This window comes from Populus euphratica, unplaced genomic scaffold (genome assembly GCF_000495115.2).
Source record: "Populus euphratica unplaced genomic scaffold, PopEup_1.0 scaffold313.1, whole genome shotgun sequence".
Lineage (NCBI taxonomy): Eukaryota > Viridiplantae > Streptophyta > Magnoliopsida > Malpighiales > Salicaceae > Populus > Populus euphratica.
This window is the reverse complement of record NW_011500199.1, coordinates 69,907-88,962: the sequence shown is the minus strand read 5'-3', so window position 1 is coordinate 88,962 and position 19,056 is coordinate 69,907. Positions and strand designations below refer to the sequence as shown.

Here is a 19,056-nt window from a genome sequence, read left to right as displayed (position 1 = left end):
TTAGAATGTGACATCTTTCTCCATATCATCACATGTTTCTTAACTTTTTTTTCAACATATTTTCAAAACAGTTTTCAAAACATATAATTTTGACATGATTTTTTGTGATTTGTTTTTGTTATTTTTTGATTTGTTTTCTACCTTTTTCTCTCGTCATGTCATGTGAATGTTGATGAATTTTCCAAAAAAAAAAGTTTATTGAGCATAATGTAATTGAAGAATGGGAGGGACCAGTATAAACATTACAAACCCTTTTCTAAAACAACTTAAAAGGGTAGAATAATATAAGATGAAAAATGGATTAAAATAGAGGATATTAGGTAGCATAAATAAGGGATTGAATAAGGAATGTAAAGGGGGAGGTAAAACAAATCATAAAGATAAAAAGAATGAGAGGGGGAGAGGGAGAGAGAGAGGGAGAGGGACAACATATCATCAAAAAGAGAAAGCGAGGGAGAGGGAGGGAGAAAAACATGCAATTTAAAAACAAAAAAGAAAAAAAAAAAGGTCAAATGAACCTTCAAATTCAACCTGTTTTTCTTAAATGAGAATAAAACATAACCTCATTGCTCACATGTTGTCAACCCAACAAAAAGGAAAGAATAACAAATCAATAATTAAATGGAATAAGGTAAAATTCAATAAAAGAAAAAAGAAAAGCTCAAGTCAACCTAAATTACTCAACTAACTTGCGATATGAGATATAAAGCAGAGATAACTCAACAAAAAATAAAGAATAACAAATCAAGAAGCTCGAGGCTCAATAATTCAATATTAAATGATAAAAAAAAAAAAAAGACCCTAAAAAAGATTGAATTTAAACTGGGTTTATCATCAAAACTATTGGTTCAAATTTTAAAACTGTGATTACCCTGTAAAAGACAGAAGATTTTCAACCATAAAAAAATTAAAATTTTAAATAATTAAAATTAAAATAATGAGGACTAAACAATGCACAAAAAAATTGAAAGAAACTAATAAGAGACTACATTGAAAAATAAAAAAAATGAAGAAAATGATAAAAAAAAAAAAGAGCAATAAAAAAATAAGGACTAAAATTGGAAATCAAATAAAATTAAATCAAACTCCAGAGGATAAAATAAAAAATAATAATAATGAAAAGGATAAAAAATAACAATTAAAGAAATTAGGACCAGATTGGATAAAAAAAATCTAACAAGATTAAATGATTAGGAATGAAATTAAAAACAAAAGAAACTTAAAGAAATATCAAATTTAAAGAAAAAATAGAAATAAAAAGCATGAGGACCAAATAAAAAATAAATACAAATTGGAGGACACAATTGTATTTTTCAAAACTCTGCATGGACATTGAGGTTTGGGGGAGAGAAAAAATGGGAGGAGAAAAAAGATCAATCATCATCAAACCGTCGCTCATATGACAAAACACGCTGCCCTAAAAAATGCGTTGGCTCCTTCCACATCAGGTGAGTAGGTGATCGACCTTTTTTTGCCACTATATATGCCCTCAAGCACCATTAGAATGGCGCAAAAGATGATGACATACTTATACATGTGTGGCACATGTAGACCTATTTTATTGATTTATTAATATTATAATAAAGCAAATTACTAAAAAAGCTCTAAAGGCATATGAATATTATAAAAAAAAACACTTAATGCAAATATAAAAATATCCACCCAAGATAACCTTTGATTTTTCAAGGTTAGAGGGCAAACATAACATTTTACTATCTATAAAAAGTATAAAGACAACTCATCCTTCAAAGGCCAATATTTTTAGGCTCGAAGGGTGCGAATATTATTTAAATGTATAAATAAATCTGCAAAAATACTAAAGCCCTCGACCAGAAGCTAATTTTTTGAGCTTTTAATAGCAATATATTATTTTTATTGTACATAAAATACACATAAGATCAACTTGGCTCCTAATTAATTCTTAAATGATATTTAGATCCTACAAAAAATATGATTTTGCATTCAATACAAAGACAATTATTAAAAATAATAAAGAGTAAAATTATTATTATACTGCTTGAATTCACAATAAATTTACTAGCTACAATAACATGTTATAATATAATTTTTGTAGTCCATCTTTGTCATATTAGTTTGATGCTTTTTTAAGGTTATTTTGAAGTTTTAGTTATATTTTTCTATGTATATTTTTTTATAGTAAAGTTAAGCATATATGGATAAAAATAATAAAATTTAATTTTAATAAGTATAACTTAATTGGTTAGATCTGAAATTTATTTTCTAAAAATTATTAGTTTGAATCTCACAAATCTCAAAGCTACTAAAATTTTATATAATCGTTAATTTCAGGGCTAGTGTAATTTTTTTTTTTTAATTAACGTGGGTGTCCGGGCCAGCTTATGCGCACCACGACTAATCCCACGGGCTCTGAAGTTAACAACCATGTAAGTCTCCAGTGGCCATCATATGGGCAACCAAGAACTTGAACTTGAGACCATAGAGGAAGCAAACCCCTTGATTCCAAATCCTTATCACTTGGCCACCACCTAGATGGTTGGCTAATGTAATTTTGATCCGAATAATGATGTTAATCAATAAAAAAACAACAAAATTCTTTGGATCTAGTGGAAGTTTGACACCTGGAGGGTTCTATTTTTCCAATTCAAGGAGCTTTCAGGATTCATTATCAAAGAAAAAGAATGAAAATCCCTTCAAGATCATCGAAGGATTTTCCTCGTAACCATTCACAGTTATCATCTTGCCTAGGAAGACTTGCTAATTAATTAGAAAAGGAATTAATGGGCATAAAGCCAACGGACTCCAAGCCCAATGTTTGGCCGCGGATAATGGCATTAGGATTCAGACAAGCAGACATGTGGGTATTCTCTCTTTCTCGAGGATATTGTCCTGAGCATCGCCGGCATGCTCCTTGCATTCTTGTGGTGGGGGTCTTTGATCTTCGGAATAGTTAGGGCCAAGGAGGCCTGTGGTGGTCTGCTCTAGATTCTGCAGATTTCCCACCCGTCTCCTTCCCTGGGATTCTACATTCTGCACTTTCCTAGGAAAGGCAATGCAATAATATTGTACTCCTCTTTTTAGCTTTATACTTTGTAGGACTCTGCCCTTAGTTTTGGGGCCATACGGGTCCATCCCGGTGCACGCCGGCCTCCCATGTTTCCCCACCTCCATTCCCAGATATGAACACAAACGTAAATCTTAAATCTTAATTGTTAATAAATCTGTTCTTATTCCTCTAATTGTTTCGTTACAGGCCTCGCTTGATGATGCGCTGGGGAAGATTACTCAGTTTGAATGTAAAATCTTGAGGAAAGGATCGTTAATTGAAGATTAGGCCTCTGTTCCAGACATGAATTTATACAATTAAATTAGAAATATAGGGAGGATTAATAATAATAACAAGAGGCATCAAAGATTGTAAAGCATTTCTCCCGCTGCCAAAACACATCGAAGTGATTGAAAAGGATCCTAAGTCGTCTTTAATGCGACACTTTTTTTTCCTTAATTCAAATGTTTATTTTTCTTAGTAATTTTTAATTCTAGGGTATTTGAAAGTATGATAAATATTGTTTTTTAAAGTGATTTATATTTAAAAATATATTAAAATAATATTTTTTTATTTTTAAAAATTTACTTTTGATATTAGTATATTAAAATGTTCTAAAAAAATTAAAAAAATTAATTTGAAGTAAATTTAAACTCAAGCAAGATTGATATTGTTGCTGATTAAACATATTGTCTTAGTCATAAGTGACTAATAAATTGATTCACCACCACATAACCATACTTTATGGTTCTTTCTTGCTACTTCAATTATTTTGTGATGGCAGCACTGCAGCATTGTTGTTGACATCTGCTGTCCTCCTCTTATCTTAATTATTATTATTAATGAGTGACATATATACACACGCGCGCATATACACACCCACACACGTGTGTTGATTGATTTAGTTGTATATAATTAATTGAAATTGGGTGTTTAAAAAATACTAGATAGTCGCTGGACTCTTTTTATATGGAGTGATAATGCATTAGTTGTATCTACAGTATTGTTGGAAATGGATGGACGGGAGTGTTGTTCATGGAGAAGTTGGAAGTTAAAGCTGAATTGTTTTTTTTAATATTTTTTATTTAGAAATATATTAAAATAATATTTTTTAAATATTAATATATTAAAATAATTTTAAAACATTACTTTGAGCAAAGATAAATTTCATCTTTTTTAAAAATAATTTTACAAACAATAACTTATTAGGGTGTTCAAACAAGATATCAACGACATGACAGTTTGAATATAAACGACATGATAATTTGAATATGTTGTATTTAGGCATCATTTGACAATGTGGTCGTGAATGAGGTTCATTTGCGGTTGCAAATATAAATATTTACTTAAAAACATATAATTTAATATTGATAGAACCCATCAAATTTAATATTGATAGGACCCATCAAAAATTTAGTTGTACCGCAATTTTTAAAGAGGTAGCATTTAATTTTCTTTTCTTGGGGAGGACTATTAAACAGTGGAGCCATGCTTCACTATCGCACTGTTTATGTAAATAATTTTTTTTTTGAAAATCAGTATATTTAATTTAATATTTTTTTGAAAAATCAATGTAGTAAATTTTAATTCACTTGTATTGTTCATATAAATATATTTTTTTTTAAAAACCAGTACAATTAATTGATTTAACTCGCATAGTTCGTATGAACATGAATAATAATTTTTTTTTTAAAAAAGTTTAAGTTGAATTAAATTTACTTGTATTGTAATCTCAATTTTATTCCTAATAATTTTTTACCTAATTTTATTGCATGCTCAAAAAATCATGGAAATTGTAGATAATTTAATAAAATAATAATAATAAATTATATAAAGTATGATTTATTTTATGATGTAATAGTAATAGTTAAATCTACAATATTTAAATTAAAAATCATAAATATTAATATATTTTTTTAAATTATTCTATAATCTCAATTTTAAAAATATTTTTAACCAAACATATTAAATTATTTTTTATTTAATTTTAATATCAACCATAATTTTAATTAAATATATATATATATATTTTAATTTAATTTTAAATAAAAATATTTTTTAAAATTACAATCAAGTGTAATACCAATCACACCCGGATATCTGCGTCAGTGGATCTAAACTTTGACGAATTTTACTTCCAGTTGGGGATGGTAGGACACGTGTAACAAAATGGGACAGCCTGGATGCCCCGGTGTAAGTTGCGCGGTTATTTGAAAAACAAGAAAAAAAACCCATCTCTTGCAATGACGTCCTTGTATTTTAATTTAATTCTGTAACGATGAGAACTATATTTCAAAAGAATTCAACGATATTTATTTTATTTGAAAAATAAATATTTTTAGAACTTTAATAATCTATATTTTAAGAGAAAAGTGTATTTCTTTTATCAAAATTTTTGTTATTAATATTTTTTTATTTTGATGGAATAATGATTTTTTTATTAATAAAAACTTGTAAAAAATAAAATAAATATTTTCAGAACTCAAATGATTTATATTAAATAAGAAAAAATGCATTTCTTTATCCAAAACTTCCTTTTTTCTTATTTGTTAATTTTTTATTTTTGAAGAGAACATAATTTTTTATGAAAATAAAATTGTTCAGATTAAAACTTATCATTATTTATAAAAATAATAATAAAGCACATAATAAAAAAAACCATATTTTAATTCTTTTCAAGGAATTGTGTAAAAAATAATTAATTGAAGGAAATAATATAAAAATTGATAAAATATAAAAAATAACAATGATAAAATATATATTTGATTCTCGTTAAATATTTATGCTAATTGTTTTTTAAATGTGCACATAAGTTTTTTATATAACCATAAAAAAATATTAAAACAAAAAAAATATTACAATAAAATACTTAAATATCATTTATAAAACATAGAATAACTTAACTATTCTTTTTAAAAAATATTGTAAATAATTATCTAAATATCATTTTATTTTTAAGATATATATATATATTACCACATATCCAGTCACATAAAACCACGATTACATTACTAATAAAGGCTATTTTGAAAAGGAAAAAGGTCAAGGGATTGAAGTGGAGAAGTTGAAAAATATAGGGATCAAAGTATAAAAAATAGTATTTTGTGAGAGGATGTAATGAATAGTGAAAATCATTGTTCCAAAAAACCACAATATTTTATTTTTTAAATAATAATATAATATAATGTATAATTGGTAAGGTTATTTTTGTAGTTAACTAAAAATTCAAAATAATGATTCATTTGCCATTGCGATTAAATTGTTATTTTGATATTTTTTGAACCTTTTATTTTAAATTAATTTTTGAGTATTTTAAAATTATTTTGATATATTAATATTAAAAATAAATTTTAAAATATTATTTTCATAATTTTTAAATAAATCACTTTAAGAACTGCAATTCAAAAACATTTTTTTAAAAAGAAAATAAACGAAAACAAAAAGCCCCCGGCAGTGGTTCCTAATTTAACCGCTTCATGGATTCAAAGTGTCCTGATTCCAAACTGGAGGCAAAAATAAAATAAAATAAAATAAAATAAAAAGTGACACTTGTGCAATAGAGAGCAAAAGACTTGTTAAAATATACCAGGACAACAGTTTCGCACGTGAGTATGGATGGTATCATAGATATTTGCATGAGCCAACCTGTAATCATATCATGCCCTCTAAGCACATTTCTCCATTGAAGAACACCCTCATATCACTACACAAACACACAAAATAAAATAAGAGAAAAGGAAAGGAGTGTTCTTCTTCTTCTTCTTCTTCTACTTCCGCTGTTGCTGCTGCTAAGGTTGTTATTCCTGCGAAAGAAAACAAAAGAAAAAACAAGTGTTTTTTCTTTTTTTTTTTTAAAGATGGGAGGGGTGACTTCATCAATGGCAGCAAAATTAGCATTTTTCCCACCGAACCCACCATCATACAAGCTAATTACAGATGATGCCGCTGGTCTCTTACTTCTTGAACACTTCTCTCACCGTGAAAATGTTGATGTTTTGCGTCTCCCAACTCGGCGAGGGACTGAGATTGTTGCTGTTTACGTTAGATATCCAATGGCAACTTCTACTTTGCTTTACTCTCATGGAAATGCAGCTGATATTGGTCAGATGTATGAGCTCTTCATCGAATTGAGTATTCACTTGCGTGTTAATCTCATGGGGTAATTTCCTTTCCACTGTTTTCTCATTTACCCTTTTGTTCAACTTGATAGATTTTGTTTATTTGTCTGGTTTTTTTATGGCTTATGAGAGTTTGCATGTGGAGATAGTGTGTGTTTTTTGGTGAAAATCAGGTGAATCAGTGATACCCAGTTGGGATTTCTGAGTGAGTTTTAGTTTGCTTTGTGTAGAAGGAAGGGATTTTTTTTGGGTTATTGGGAAAAGGTTACAAGCAGGTGAAAGGTGTTGTTTTTTTAGTGGGGCTATGGGGTATTTTTCATAAAGCTTGATTGTTTTTTTTGGTTAAAGTGGATGGAAGAATTTGAGATCAAGTAATTGATTTTGGTCTGATTCACAGATTAGCTAAACAGAGTTGTTTTATGCAGATCCCTTCCTCTGATATCATGATTGTGTGATGTTATTCTTAGATTGGTTAAGATTCTTGGTTTTAGCCAGGGACTATGATAGTTTCAGTGAAAGAATGGAATCTCCTATGAGTTTTGATCTAGGCAATTAGCATACCGGATCAATTAGGCGATTTAGCTAATAGTTGTTAAGGGAGAAAATTGAGACTAGCTTTGATGCTTTTAACTTTATGATGTTCTGTGTATGCTACTCATGTTTTCATCTTCTTTGTCTTGCAAGTTGTTAACACTAGTCTACAGTTTTCTATTTTCTGCAATTTTATCAAGAAAGTCCAAGTTTTTGTTTGGGGTGACTTGAATGAATAAAAAATTTGGCAAGCAAAATTGGGGGCCTGAAAATTATAGAAGAACAAGCATTTATGCATGAGGGTTGTTTCAGAAATCCAGAGGCATGCTTTTGCAAGCTAGTTTTCTGTCTAGATTTTGACAGGCTCCATGTCGCTGCTTATTTGAAAAAAAAATGGTGCGGATGTACCTTACTAGCATAAATCTAGACTTGCAAGTGCCAATTTGGATCTTAGGTTGAATGGATCCATTATATAGAGTTCTTTACTGCATCAAGTTGTTGTTATGCAACTTAGTATAGGTGGCCAAGCATGCAACAAACTTGGGAAAACTCTGGTGTGAAATGGAAAAAAAATTTTGACGCAAGAGAACTTTTTATAGAGGAGGTGGTTTGGGTATGTTGTCACTGCAATCATATAGACACTGACACCACCTCATACTGGTAGGCGTCCTGTGCCTTGCTTAAATATTAAGTGGTCAAAGACTGCATTTTTTCTTATAGGTGGTTGCCTTTTTCAGAGTTCATAGAGGACCAGTCCGATTCCGTGTTTGTTTAAGTTTTTTATGTAGTTTATCCAGCACTCAAAGTATCAGATGTAGAAAGGGAATTCAAGCATCTTTTTTTCAATTTGTCTAGGTATGACTACTCTGGCTATGGGCAATCATCAGGAAAGGTATGCTGTATAGAATCTTCATTAATTTTATACTCGACTAAAATTATTTTGGCAACCGATCCTCTGAAGGTCGTTCAATTACTTTCTGCAGCCCAGTGAACACAATACATATGCAGATATTGAAGCTGCTTATAAGTGTCTCGAGGAGAGCTACGGTGCCAAGCAGGAAAATATCATCCTTTATGGCCAATCTGTAGGAAGTGGCCCAACCGTGGATCTTGCTGCACGTTTACCTCGACTAAGAGCTGTTGTACTGCATAGTCCTATACTATCAGGGTTAAGAGTGATGTATCCTGTGAAACGCTCATACTGGTTTGACATCTACAAGGTTAATATTTTGTTTCTTGGTCTTCTTAAATATCATGTCATATGTTTTAAAGAGTATTCATGCATCTACTATGCCTCTGAACATGGCTTCGCTTAAATTTGTCCAGAACATAGACAAAATTCCTCTGGTGAAGTGTCCCACGCTGGTGATCCATGTAAGTATCATAGTTCTATATCTAGTGTTTTTAAATTACGAGAACTTATTTCCAGTATTTTCTCCATTCATGAAACTTTCTGAATAGTGTTTGGTCAACCAATGTAATATCATGCAATTATAATTCTCCATGCAAATAAACTGTTGGGGATAGTAGAAACCTCGGTGCTAGTCCTGCAGTAAGTATTTGAATAATACAGAACATGAAAATACATTTGAGAAACTAGTGGTAAATGAAATGTTCTTGCGAAAGAGAAGGTTGGTTGAAATGAAGTCAGACGTGTACTTTCTAGCAATCAGAACAAACCTGTATGAATTCATTGAAATTTAAAGCACCAAGAGGACGGGCTTTTGTTGGATCTAGATACAATGAGTTGTGAAATTGAATGTGCGGTTTCATTGAAGTTTAATTATAGGCAGCTTAGGCTAATGCACCTGTGGAGGCACATTTGGTAAATAAAACATCTGAAAATCGAGGACAGCTAATATCAAGTATTGGAAGATCAAACAAATAGCGCCGCCCCCACCTCCATGTCTCCCTAGTTCCTTGGTTAGATTATATCCTGTGTTCCTTGTCGTTTTCACTAACTGATGATAGAGGGGTGATTAAAGGCGACGCATGCTCCTTATAAGCCAGCTCCGTACATCATTGCAAACTCGAAGAATGCAATGAACTTTATTTTCCACTTATTATAATTATCTCAGCTTTCTTGTACCCACACGGCCATTTCTTGTTGGACCCTTTGAAGAAATCTCAAGTATTTCTTGCAGGGAACTGCTGATGAAGTAGTTGACTGTTCTCACGGCAAGCAACTTTGGGAGCTGTGCCAAGAGAAATATGAACCTCTGTGGCTCAAAGGGGGTAATCACTGTAATTTGGAGATGTATCCGGAGTATCTGAGGCATCTGAAGAAGTTTATATCAACAGTTGAGAGATCAGCATACCGAAGAAATGCCGGGAGGAGAAGTGTAGATGGGTTTGAACAGGCCAGGCGAAGTAGTGATTGTTTAGAGGGTCCAAGGAAGAGCATAGATAGGAGGGAAAAACCAAGGAAGAGCACAGACAGGAGGGAAAAACCAAGAAAGAGCACAGATAGGCCAGAAAGACTGAGATTTCACGAATTCATGTTCACGCACACGGACAAGGCAGAAAAGTTAAAGGTCTCGTTTGAGCACATGGAGAGGTCACGGAGAAGCGTGGAATACTGCGATAAATCGAGAAAAAGCATGGATTTACAGCTAGAGAAAGCACGAAAGAGTGTGAACTGGGTGGATAGAATTCGATAACAATACCAAAATCATCTGTAAAAGTTGTTGTTTAAATGTGTTGTAGGAGGGGAGGAGATAAGAAAGTAGAAAGGAAAGGGGATAAAGATGGGGAAATTATTTGTGTTTTCCTTTTCTTTTAACTTCATGGGTTTCAGTGTGTGCCTTCTTGTTACGGTTGCATAATGACTGTCCTGTAATTGTAGAGTTTCTCTGATATATTATGTTTGTTCGGTAATGGAATATTAGATGTTTTTTAAATTATTGTTTTTGGAAATATATTAAAATAATATATATTTTTTATTTTTTAAAATTTATTTTTAATACTGTATGAAAATAAAAATATAAAAAAATAATTTCTTTTAAAAATATCAAGTCCTTGCAAAAACAAACGGTTAGGAATTATTTATTGTATGGTATAGCGTCTTGATGCAGGGAGTGGTCATGACGTGGATAATTGTCTCTGACCGTTAATCTTTTTATTTCGGGCTTGCCGTCTGCTCGGGTCGATTAAGTTTTTCCATAAAATGAAATTATTATTATTTATTTAATTTAGATTTAAAATTAAATTATATATAAATTAATTTAAATTGATATAGTTGACCTTAGTTGATTATTTTATAAGCAACTGGTCTATTAATAAAAAAATTAAAATAAAATTGAGAAAATATGGTTAATTAGTAGGTTATAAACTTCAAATCAATAATAAAAAATATTTATTAAAATATTTTAAGTATATCCTTAAAACATTTGAAAAAAATGAACTTAATCTTTCCTTCCTATTGGTTTCTTCATCCTCTAAGTTTTATATTTCCAGAAATACCCTTTCTGATTTTCAATCTCTCTTTGCTTGAAAGTTGAAGCGAGAAGAAGCGGTGCTCCTCCTATCATCTCCTCTACTCGCAAACCCCAAAATCCGAAAGAAATTGATTCCACGAAAAACCAATCGATCAATTTGTCGATCGATATGTAAGTAAATCAAAACAGTTTCCTTTATTAATTTTCTCTTCTTTGATTTTTTTTTTTTTAAAGAGAAGCAACTCCTACGCTTCCGGATCCTCCTACCTTTTTTTGAAGAAAAAGATAAGCAAAAACTCGACTGTTTCGCTTAATTTTGGTTTCCAATATTTTTTTTTAAAGGTCGCAAGAAGAGATTGGTCGAGAAGCAATAAAGCAGGCGTTGAAAGCTTTAAAGAAGCGGCATTTACTGGAAGAAGGAGCTCATGCTCCTGCCTTTATTGCTCTTTCCAGGCCCATTATTTCTCAGGTCTTCTTTCATATTCCTTTTTCTTTTTGTTAATTTCTTACTTGCTATTCACCGCTAATCATGCTTTCTTTTGGGGGGTAATTTTCTTTCTGGGCTTGATGATTGTATTTTTCTTGAAACTAATAATAATGATGATGAGATTGCAGTTAATTAGTATTAGTGCCGTGTTCAAGTTGGTTTTTTGTATATAATTGAAGGGATCAGAGTGGAAAGAGAAAGCAGAAAATCTAGAAGTAGAACTTCAGCAATGTTACAAAGCGCAGTCTCGTTTATCCAACCAACTTGTGGTGGAGGTGGCCGAATCGAGAGCAGCGAAGACTTCACTGCAAGAGAAGGAAGCAGCTATCACTGATTTGCAAAACGAGGTTACTCAAATAAGGTTGTCTTCTTTATCCTGTTACTTATGTTTTTTATCCTGTTAGGAAGATAGATGATTTTAATGTTTTTGGCTTTGTGGGGTTATTTAGACTTGTGTTTTTTCGTCAGGGATGAGTGTGGTCAGTTGAAGGAGGATTTTGAGGAAAAGATTAAAGCATTAGAATTGGTTATAAGTGAGAACCAGGCAGTTAGAACGCAATTGGAAGAGATGACTCTCAAAGCTAAGAATGCTGAGGCTGAAAATAAGATGTTGATTGATCGATGGATGCTACAAAAGATGCAGGATGCCGAACGCCTTAATGAGGTACTTTGTAGTGTTTGATAGGTCCCCGTCAAAGCTGTTGTAATTATATGTAAGTAGGATTCTACTTAGGGCGAGAATAAACCACAACAATTTGTTATTGAATCAACTTGTTCCTTTACTGCATATTACTAGAGTTTAAATACATACGGAAATAACGGGCTCTTCCTAAATTTAATAGCACAACTACATGAAATCAAGACTCTACGAATGATTCCAACTAAATAGCTGCACTTATTCTAATAACAAAACACTAGCTAACTGACTTGACTAATAACATACTTGACTCATTCCTATGCTTGCCTCCTCTTGTGTGATTATTTGCATGTGCAGCTTCACAGAACATGGCTTATTCATCGAGTCAATTAAATGTTCAATAGCTCTCCATGAACTTAGGATTCTTGATATGCACACTTTGAGATCTTCTTGGCTGCTTATCAGTGTTGCTATAGTTTGATAATGCACAGTGCATTTTTTGATGAGTATCAACTATTGGGTGAGATTTTGGCAGGCAATCAGTGTTTTGCTGTTTTAGAAGAACATTAGTGGCTGCTGAAATATATGCTTGCCTCCTTTTTATATATGAATTTTTGTGGGTTTTTTGTATTTGACAAAAAAAATCAATCTGAAGAAGAAATTCTTCTTGACTTTTTTAGAATTGACCAACACTTCTTGAAGTAGTTTCCTCTGGAAGATCCTTTTTGGCGGTCATTTGGGAGTATATATATTGTTTTATTTCCATATCATTTCCTTCATAAAGCCCATGGATGGTTAAGAAATTCTAGAGAATATATGTTTTGTTTGTGATTGGATCTGGTATTGAATTTGCAGTAGGTTGTTGGCTCCTTTTTTGTGTATGAAATTCCAGATGTTGTATAAAAGTTTTCATACAGAAGTCTCCCCATTTCTCTGGACTCGTGTATTTTCATGGTAGAGAAAGTTGCATATGCAACGAGACACTTGAGAGGTTGTACTCTTTTGTAAGTTGAGTGATTCAGAGTGAACATGCATTGCAAAAGATGCTGAAACCAATCTGCAGAACCAACCTTCATCTAATCTGCTGTGAAATTGTGGAGTTTGCATACAGTGTCTTTAAGTTCTTGCTTTTGCTTCTGAGAAGATGCATGTGGGAATTATTTTCTTCCTGCTTTATTGCTGGTATAAATGCAGTTAACTAAAGATGTCCTTATGAACTTAGGCTAATGCACTTTATGAAGAAATGATTGATCGGCTCAAGGCAAGTGGTTTAGAGAGCCTTGCTAGGCAACAAGTGGATGGAGTTGTCCGGCGAAATGAAGATGGTGCCGAGTACTTTGTTGAATCAACGATCCCTTCTACATGCAAGCACAAGATCACTGCTCATGAGGGTGGCTGTGCTTCTATATTGTTTGAGTACAATTCTGGAAAATTGATTAGTGGGGGACAAGACCGGTCAATCAAGATGTGGGATACAAATACAGGATCATTATGTCACACTCTTTATGGTTGTCTTGGCTCTGTTCTTGATCTTTCCATTACTCATGACAATAGATCCATCATTGCAGCTAGCAGCTCAAACAACTTGTATGTATGGGATGTTACCACAGGGCGAGTACGTCACACTCTCACAGGTCACACTGATAAAGTGTGTGCTGTTGATGTCAGCAAAATTTCAACTCGTCATGTTGTCAGTGCTGCTTATGATCGTACCATAAAAGTGTGGGATCTGCAAAAAGGCTTCTGCACCAACACGATCATTTTCCACAGCAACTGCAATTCTCTTTGCTTCAGCATGGATGGACAGACTATCTGTTCAGGCCATGTTGATGGGAATCTTCGTTTGTGGGATATTCAGACAGGAAAGCTACTTAGTGAAGTTGCTGCACATTCGCTTGCTGTCACGTCTATATCTGTGTCTCGAAATGGAAGTGTTGTACTGACAAGTGGGAGAGACAACTTGCATAACTTATTTGATATGCGGTCCTTGGAAGTTTGTGGCACTCTAAGAGCAACTGGAAACAGAGTGGCTTCTAATTGGAGTCGCTCCTGTATCAGTCCTGATGACCACTATGTTGCTGCTGGTTCAGCTGATGGATCTGTGCATATTTGGTCAATATCTCAAGGTGATATAGTAAGCACCCTGAAGGAACACACAGCTCCAGTCCTTTGTTGTTCATGGAGTGGTCTTGGGAAACCACTAGCCTCTTCTGACAAGAATGGAATTATCTATAACTGGACATGATGGTTTGCGTCTTCACTTGTAAATATGATAGGTTGTCTACACGGAGAATTTCTTCAAACAAGTGTGGAACACTTCCATTATCAAGTTAATGGAACCCAAAGTTAGCAATATGGCAAAAAATTCTTCTTCTGTACAGACATAGTTGATTAGTTTATTCTTACTGAATGCTTCTGTTGGTTGAATTCAATTGCTGAAAGAGCACGACAGGTTCTTTTTTTTCTTCTAATAACGTTCTTGATCTACTGGTTTTGTGCTTCGTACTGTTTAATGTACCTGTCCTTGTGTTTCAAGTTTCTAAGATTACAGTACAAGGGCATTTAATAATTTCCACAAAGGAACCTGTTGGAAATTGATTTGTGCAGAGTTGGAAAGTAAGAGGATGTTCAAGTGATGACATGCATAATTTCCTCTTCTGAATAATGTCTACAGGACAAGGAGGCGTTTGTGTTTAGGATCATAAAATTTTATTCATTTTATGTGAAATTTAAGAAATATTTAAGATTTTTTTTTTTAATGTATGGTTGACATATAAGTTTGATAATTTTCATTTTGTATTTGGGTTTTTTTTTTTTGTTAAATGAAGGTGATTTTCATTTTGTATTTGGGGTTTTTTTTAATAAATATACTTTACTTATTCTTACTCTTACGCATTTTTTATTAAGTTGGGATCTAGGGTTCGTGTACAAGTAAACCTTAGCTTAAGCTGGCTTTGAGCATTGTTTATGAACATTGTTTAGGGATTTTGTTTTCATAAAAAGAAAACTCAAAATTTATGTTAATCCTCTAGTTTACTGATTAACTCATCTAATCTACAATCAGGTCTTGAATCACATTCTTGAATTATTTTTAAAAATTGAGACTCCAAATTAAGTTTTATAACTATAATTAAAATATATATATATATAAAATAATGAAAATGCACTGTTTGATTTTTCATTTTTGAAGGTCCAAATAAAAACTATTTTTTATTTGGACCAGAGGCTAGAAGTTCCATTTTATTATTTTGTGTAAAAAGAAAAAAAGAAGAAGTTAAATCTGTTTGGAAAATAGAAAAAGAAAAGAGAAGGTCTTGTGAGATTGGGCCAGAGTTACAGTATTAGCTAATCACGTGGGCCTTAATCTTGTGCAGTCCCATCATTAAGATATAGGCCATTGAATCCAAGCCGCGTCTATCCATCCACCATTAGATCTGATTCCCAATTCAGAGACTCTTTGGAGGAAGCGAAGAGAAGCTAAGCTAAGCGAAGATGGTGAAAGTGGCCGGCTTTTTCGCCATGTCAGTGGGAGCCTTTTTATTTTGGCAAACTATGGACAAAATCCATGTCTGGAATGCTCTTCGCCAGGATGAGAAGGTTCGTCTCTCATCTCTTCTTCACTTCCTTCTTGTTTTTTCAAGTTTGAATTGAATATTGTTTCTGATCACATCCTTCGTTCCTTTTCTTTTTCAAAAACAAAAACTAAGTGTGAATTGGAGCTTTCCAACTCATTTCTTATTATGGGTCTTCACTAATTTGTCTAATGATCGTATAAATTTGTTTCTTTGTTCTTGGATAATCTTCATTTCTTACTATGAAAATAGTTTACTTGATTAAAATGTATGTGGGTTTTTTTTTTTTTTGTAATTTGATGGTACAGTTGAATATGCCCTTAGAAATTGATTGATTTATTTATGAAATGGGATAATGAGAAAGATAATTGAAATCCTTACTAGCTAGCTTAATAGAAAACATTCTATTAAGTTTGGGTTCCTAGAAGAAATCTTGACCTGCTAGAAGTACAAGAGATCAATTTATTGATTGTCGGGTCTTTGTATTTGGTTGACAATGGGGTATCCTTTCCTTTCACAATGCATGCCTATATTTGAGTTTTTGAAAGATTTCTAATGATAGGCTTGATGAAATATACTAAAGATATGGTCTTGCGTAATTCTTTTTTGGCATTTCTGCAACTTCTTTCTAATAGATTGTGATTTTATTGCTTGCAGTCTCGTTATTGAGATTAGTGACTAATAATGAAAAATGTGTTATGGGCGTTCTTTAAGTTTTGGTGCTGCAGTCCCCGCAAGACAGCTGCTTGGGTTAATTAGTTTTCTGTTACCAGCCACTTTTGTACCATTGATCTGATTAATCTCCACAAGTAAAACATATTCTATGAAAAAAGTGGCTCTATCAATCACTGAGCATCTGTTAATTTGTTGTGGTGATAGGGTAACTCTAAATTTTTTTGAAATGATTCTGGACTTGGTTTCTGTCCTAAATTGCACCCTCTTTCTCCCCTTTATTGTTTTACAGTGCAGGATAGTGCTACTTTAGTTATAGAAGTTTTAAAAGATGAATAGCATGTTATGGTTTTGATAGATAAGGTATCTGGAAATGTTTTGATTGTAGGTGAAGTTTCTCCTTTTGATCCTTTGTGTCTTTCTATTGCAAAGGTTCTACTGTGATTTTCATTGGCAAAGACTAGCTTTTCATTCATTTTTTAAGCTGCAATTATACATTCTTGTGTACCACATCCTGTTGCATGAATTTCGATGGATATGTATTCACACAATGTTTAACAGGATGGATGGGTAGGGAGGGAGGGAAATGATTAGAGGGATGAAGTACCCATTCAATCAGGTTAAGAGGATACACACCCAAGAAATGGGAGAAGTTCTATTCTCTCCTCCAAGGTTCACATTTTTCCAATCCATCTAAACTGGAGGGATAGTATAAGGAAGGCATGAGCTTCTGTGTTTTTATCTGTGTTTTTTTTCTTGTTTCATTGCTCATCTCAATAACTAAACAACTAGAGGGAAGGATTGCTCTACATTCTTTTGTTTCACTCCTTCAGTGCTCTTTATTTTTATCCTTCCACCAAAGAAAGCATATCTGGCTTTGGATTAGGTGGATTACCGGACATCATTGTCAATTCAAGGTTTTTTTTCCTTACTGATTAGCCAGCTTTGAAATTATTTATATGAGATTTTATTTGTGCCATCTGGTTCTTAAATAGGAAATATCTTAAAATAAATGGAAACCTTTAAGATGATCTTGCTTGGGCCATGGACAATGTAGATTGTAATAAATCAGGCCTTGAACTATATGGAGGATGAGTTAGTCTCACAGAGGATGTCCAGAGTTTGATATGCTTCTTAATGATAAGTTAAAAGTTTCTGGTTGTTATACATTAGCATGAATGCTAATTGAAGTATGTCATTATGGAGGGACAATTTTCTGGTTGCAAAGCTTGAAACTTTTTCTTGTATCCGAATAGCTGCTTTTAGTAGACATAGGAATTTAGTACAACAATGGGTATAGTTAACGATTCTTGTTGTAGACATTACAGATAACTCATGTCCTGTAGCTGATTTTGTCAAGGCAGAAGGTGGCACATGGATGTGTCAAAGCTATCATTTTAGTGGTTTTAAATTGTTTGAGTTGATTTATTTGCTTGGAGAAGGAATGACAAGTTTGAGAACTGTAGATAGCATTGCAGACACGGAGACCAAATTTTAATTGGAAGTATTTATGAAAAGTATGCAGAGCAATATATGTCGTCAGAAAAATAAACTGTGTTGCTGTTTAAAAACATTTTTTATTCATCTTCATCATCATACTACTGGGAGTGTCTTTTATACCCACTGTTTTATCAAATTCTTACTTGAATTTTTAGTTTTTGTGTATAAATACTTGCCATTAATTGGGTTTGTCTATCATCCTTTCAGCAAGAAAGATTTGAAAAGGAGATGGAGATCAAGAGGGTCAGAGAAGAGTTATTGCGACAAGCTAGAGATAAGGATGCTATTGCATGAGTTACTTGTATGGTCAAATTTCAATTTCCCTCATTTCCCCAAAGTACCATAATTGGTTGGTGCTTAGTTTTACAAATGTTGTCACTGAAAATAAATGAATTGGCAAATTAGTTTGTTCATGCCATCTTTTCTTATCTCTTGTTGCTTATTCTTCTTTTTTGATGGACGACATATGGAAATTGTTTAATTGTTTGTTGAAGTAATAGCTGCTATTATTGAAAGAGTTGCATGCCTTAATTAATCATACCATAAGAGATAATAATTAATAAGGCCATTTCAGTACTCTATGTTTAATTGTTTGTTGAAGTAATAGCTGCTATTATTGAAAGAGTTGCATGCCTTAATTAGTCATACTATAAGAGATAATAATTAATAAGGCCATTTCAGTACTCTTTGGCACTAAAGAGAGAAGAGGAATATAGCCATTGCATTAGCTAGACTGCTTGATGTGATTTCAGCTTCATCATGTCTTTAATTCTTTTGAACCTGCAACTGCAATTATTGTAAAGCACAGATTGCCCGTGCTATATGGACTTAATTGGGAGTTGGGGATATAAGAGTTGAGGTTTCATAGATATGGTATGCTAAAAACAGCATGATCAATTGTCTGGGATGATTCTGCAAAAGTCAGTAGTTTCAGTGAACCGTTGTTAGTTATCTTCCTGTAAAGCATTTATATGGCTGATAATTGAAGTCCCACGATAAATTAAAGGAGTTAACATGCAGGTCTGTTGGTGGTCCTGTATTCTGCCATTCTCTTCCTTTACCCGTTTGCAGTCACAA

The 19,056-nt window shown here is 32.6% G+C and overlaps 2 protein-coding genes and 1 long non-coding RNA gene across 5 annotated transcripts; all 3 read left to right on the top strand.

Moving 5' to 3' along the window:
• Positions 1–6,677: 6,677 nt before the first annotated feature.
• On the top strand, positions 6,678–10,556 carry LOC105111838 (alpha/beta hydrolase domain-containing protein 17B). 2 transcript variants are annotated; one of them, XM_011007301.1, is made up of 6 exons: positions 6,678–7,184; positions 8,530–8,566; positions 8,658–8,894; positions 9,001–9,048; positions 9,819–10,069; positions 10,100–10,556. In XM_011007301.1, exons 1-6 carry the CDS (start codon positions 6,883–6,885, stop codon positions 10,332–10,334), a joined length of 1,110 nt encoding a protein of 369 aa, XP_011005603.1. In that variant the 5' UTR covers positions 6,678–6,882; the 3' UTR covers positions 10,335–10,556. The 2 variants fall into 2 exon arrangements, with proteins under 2 accessions (XP_011005603.1, XP_011005602.1); XM_011007300.1 differs by having other exon boundaries at positions 9,819–10,556.
• A 523-nt stretch (positions 10,557–11,079) lies between these two features.
• Positions 11,080–14,706, top strand: LOC105111837 (Transducin/WD40 repeat-like superfamily protein). The gene is made up of 5 exons (XM_011007299.1): positions 11,080–11,282; positions 11,454–11,580; positions 11,778–11,959; positions 12,067–12,262; positions 13,458–14,706. Coding segments are annotated over exons 1-5 (1,530 nt in total). The 5' UTR covers positions 11,080–11,280; the 3' UTR covers positions 14,481–14,706.
• Positions 14,707–15,473: 767 nt separating this feature from the next.
• On the top strand, positions 15,474–18,665 carry LOC105111836 (uncharacterized). Of its 2 annotated transcripts, XR_839664.1 has the most exons (3): positions 15,657–15,832; positions 18,187–18,543; positions 18,651–18,665. It is a non-coding gene; the product is annotated as an uncharacterized LOC105111836 (long non-coding RNA). The 2 variants fall into 2 exon arrangements; XR_839663.1 differs by lacking the exon at positions 18,651–18,665 and having other exon boundaries at positions 15,474–15,832; positions 18,187–18,494.
• Positions 18,666–19,056: the final 391 nt, after the last annotated feature.

Coding starts and splice junctions, on each gene's coding strand:
- LOC105111838 (XM_011007300.1), top strand. CDS start 6,883: ATGGGAGGGGTGACTTCATCAATGGCAGCAAAATTAGCATTTTTCCCA. Junction 8,567..8,657: donor ATGGGCAATCATCAGGAAAG/GTATGCTGTATA, acceptor TACTTTCTGCAG/CCCAGTGAACACAATACATA. Junction 8,895..9,000: donor ACTGGTTTGACATCTACAAG/GTTAATATTTTG, acceptor AAATTTGTCCAG/AACATAGACAAAATTCCTCT.
- LOC105111837 (XM_011007299.1), top strand. Junction 11,960..12,066: donor AACGAGGTTACTCAAATAAG/GTTGTCTTCTTT, acceptor TTTTTTCGTCAG/GGATGAGTGTGGTCAGTTGA. Junction 12,263..13,457: donor ATGCCGAACGCCTTAATGAG/GTACTTTGTAGT, acceptor TTATGAACTTAG/GCTAATGCACTTTATGAAGA.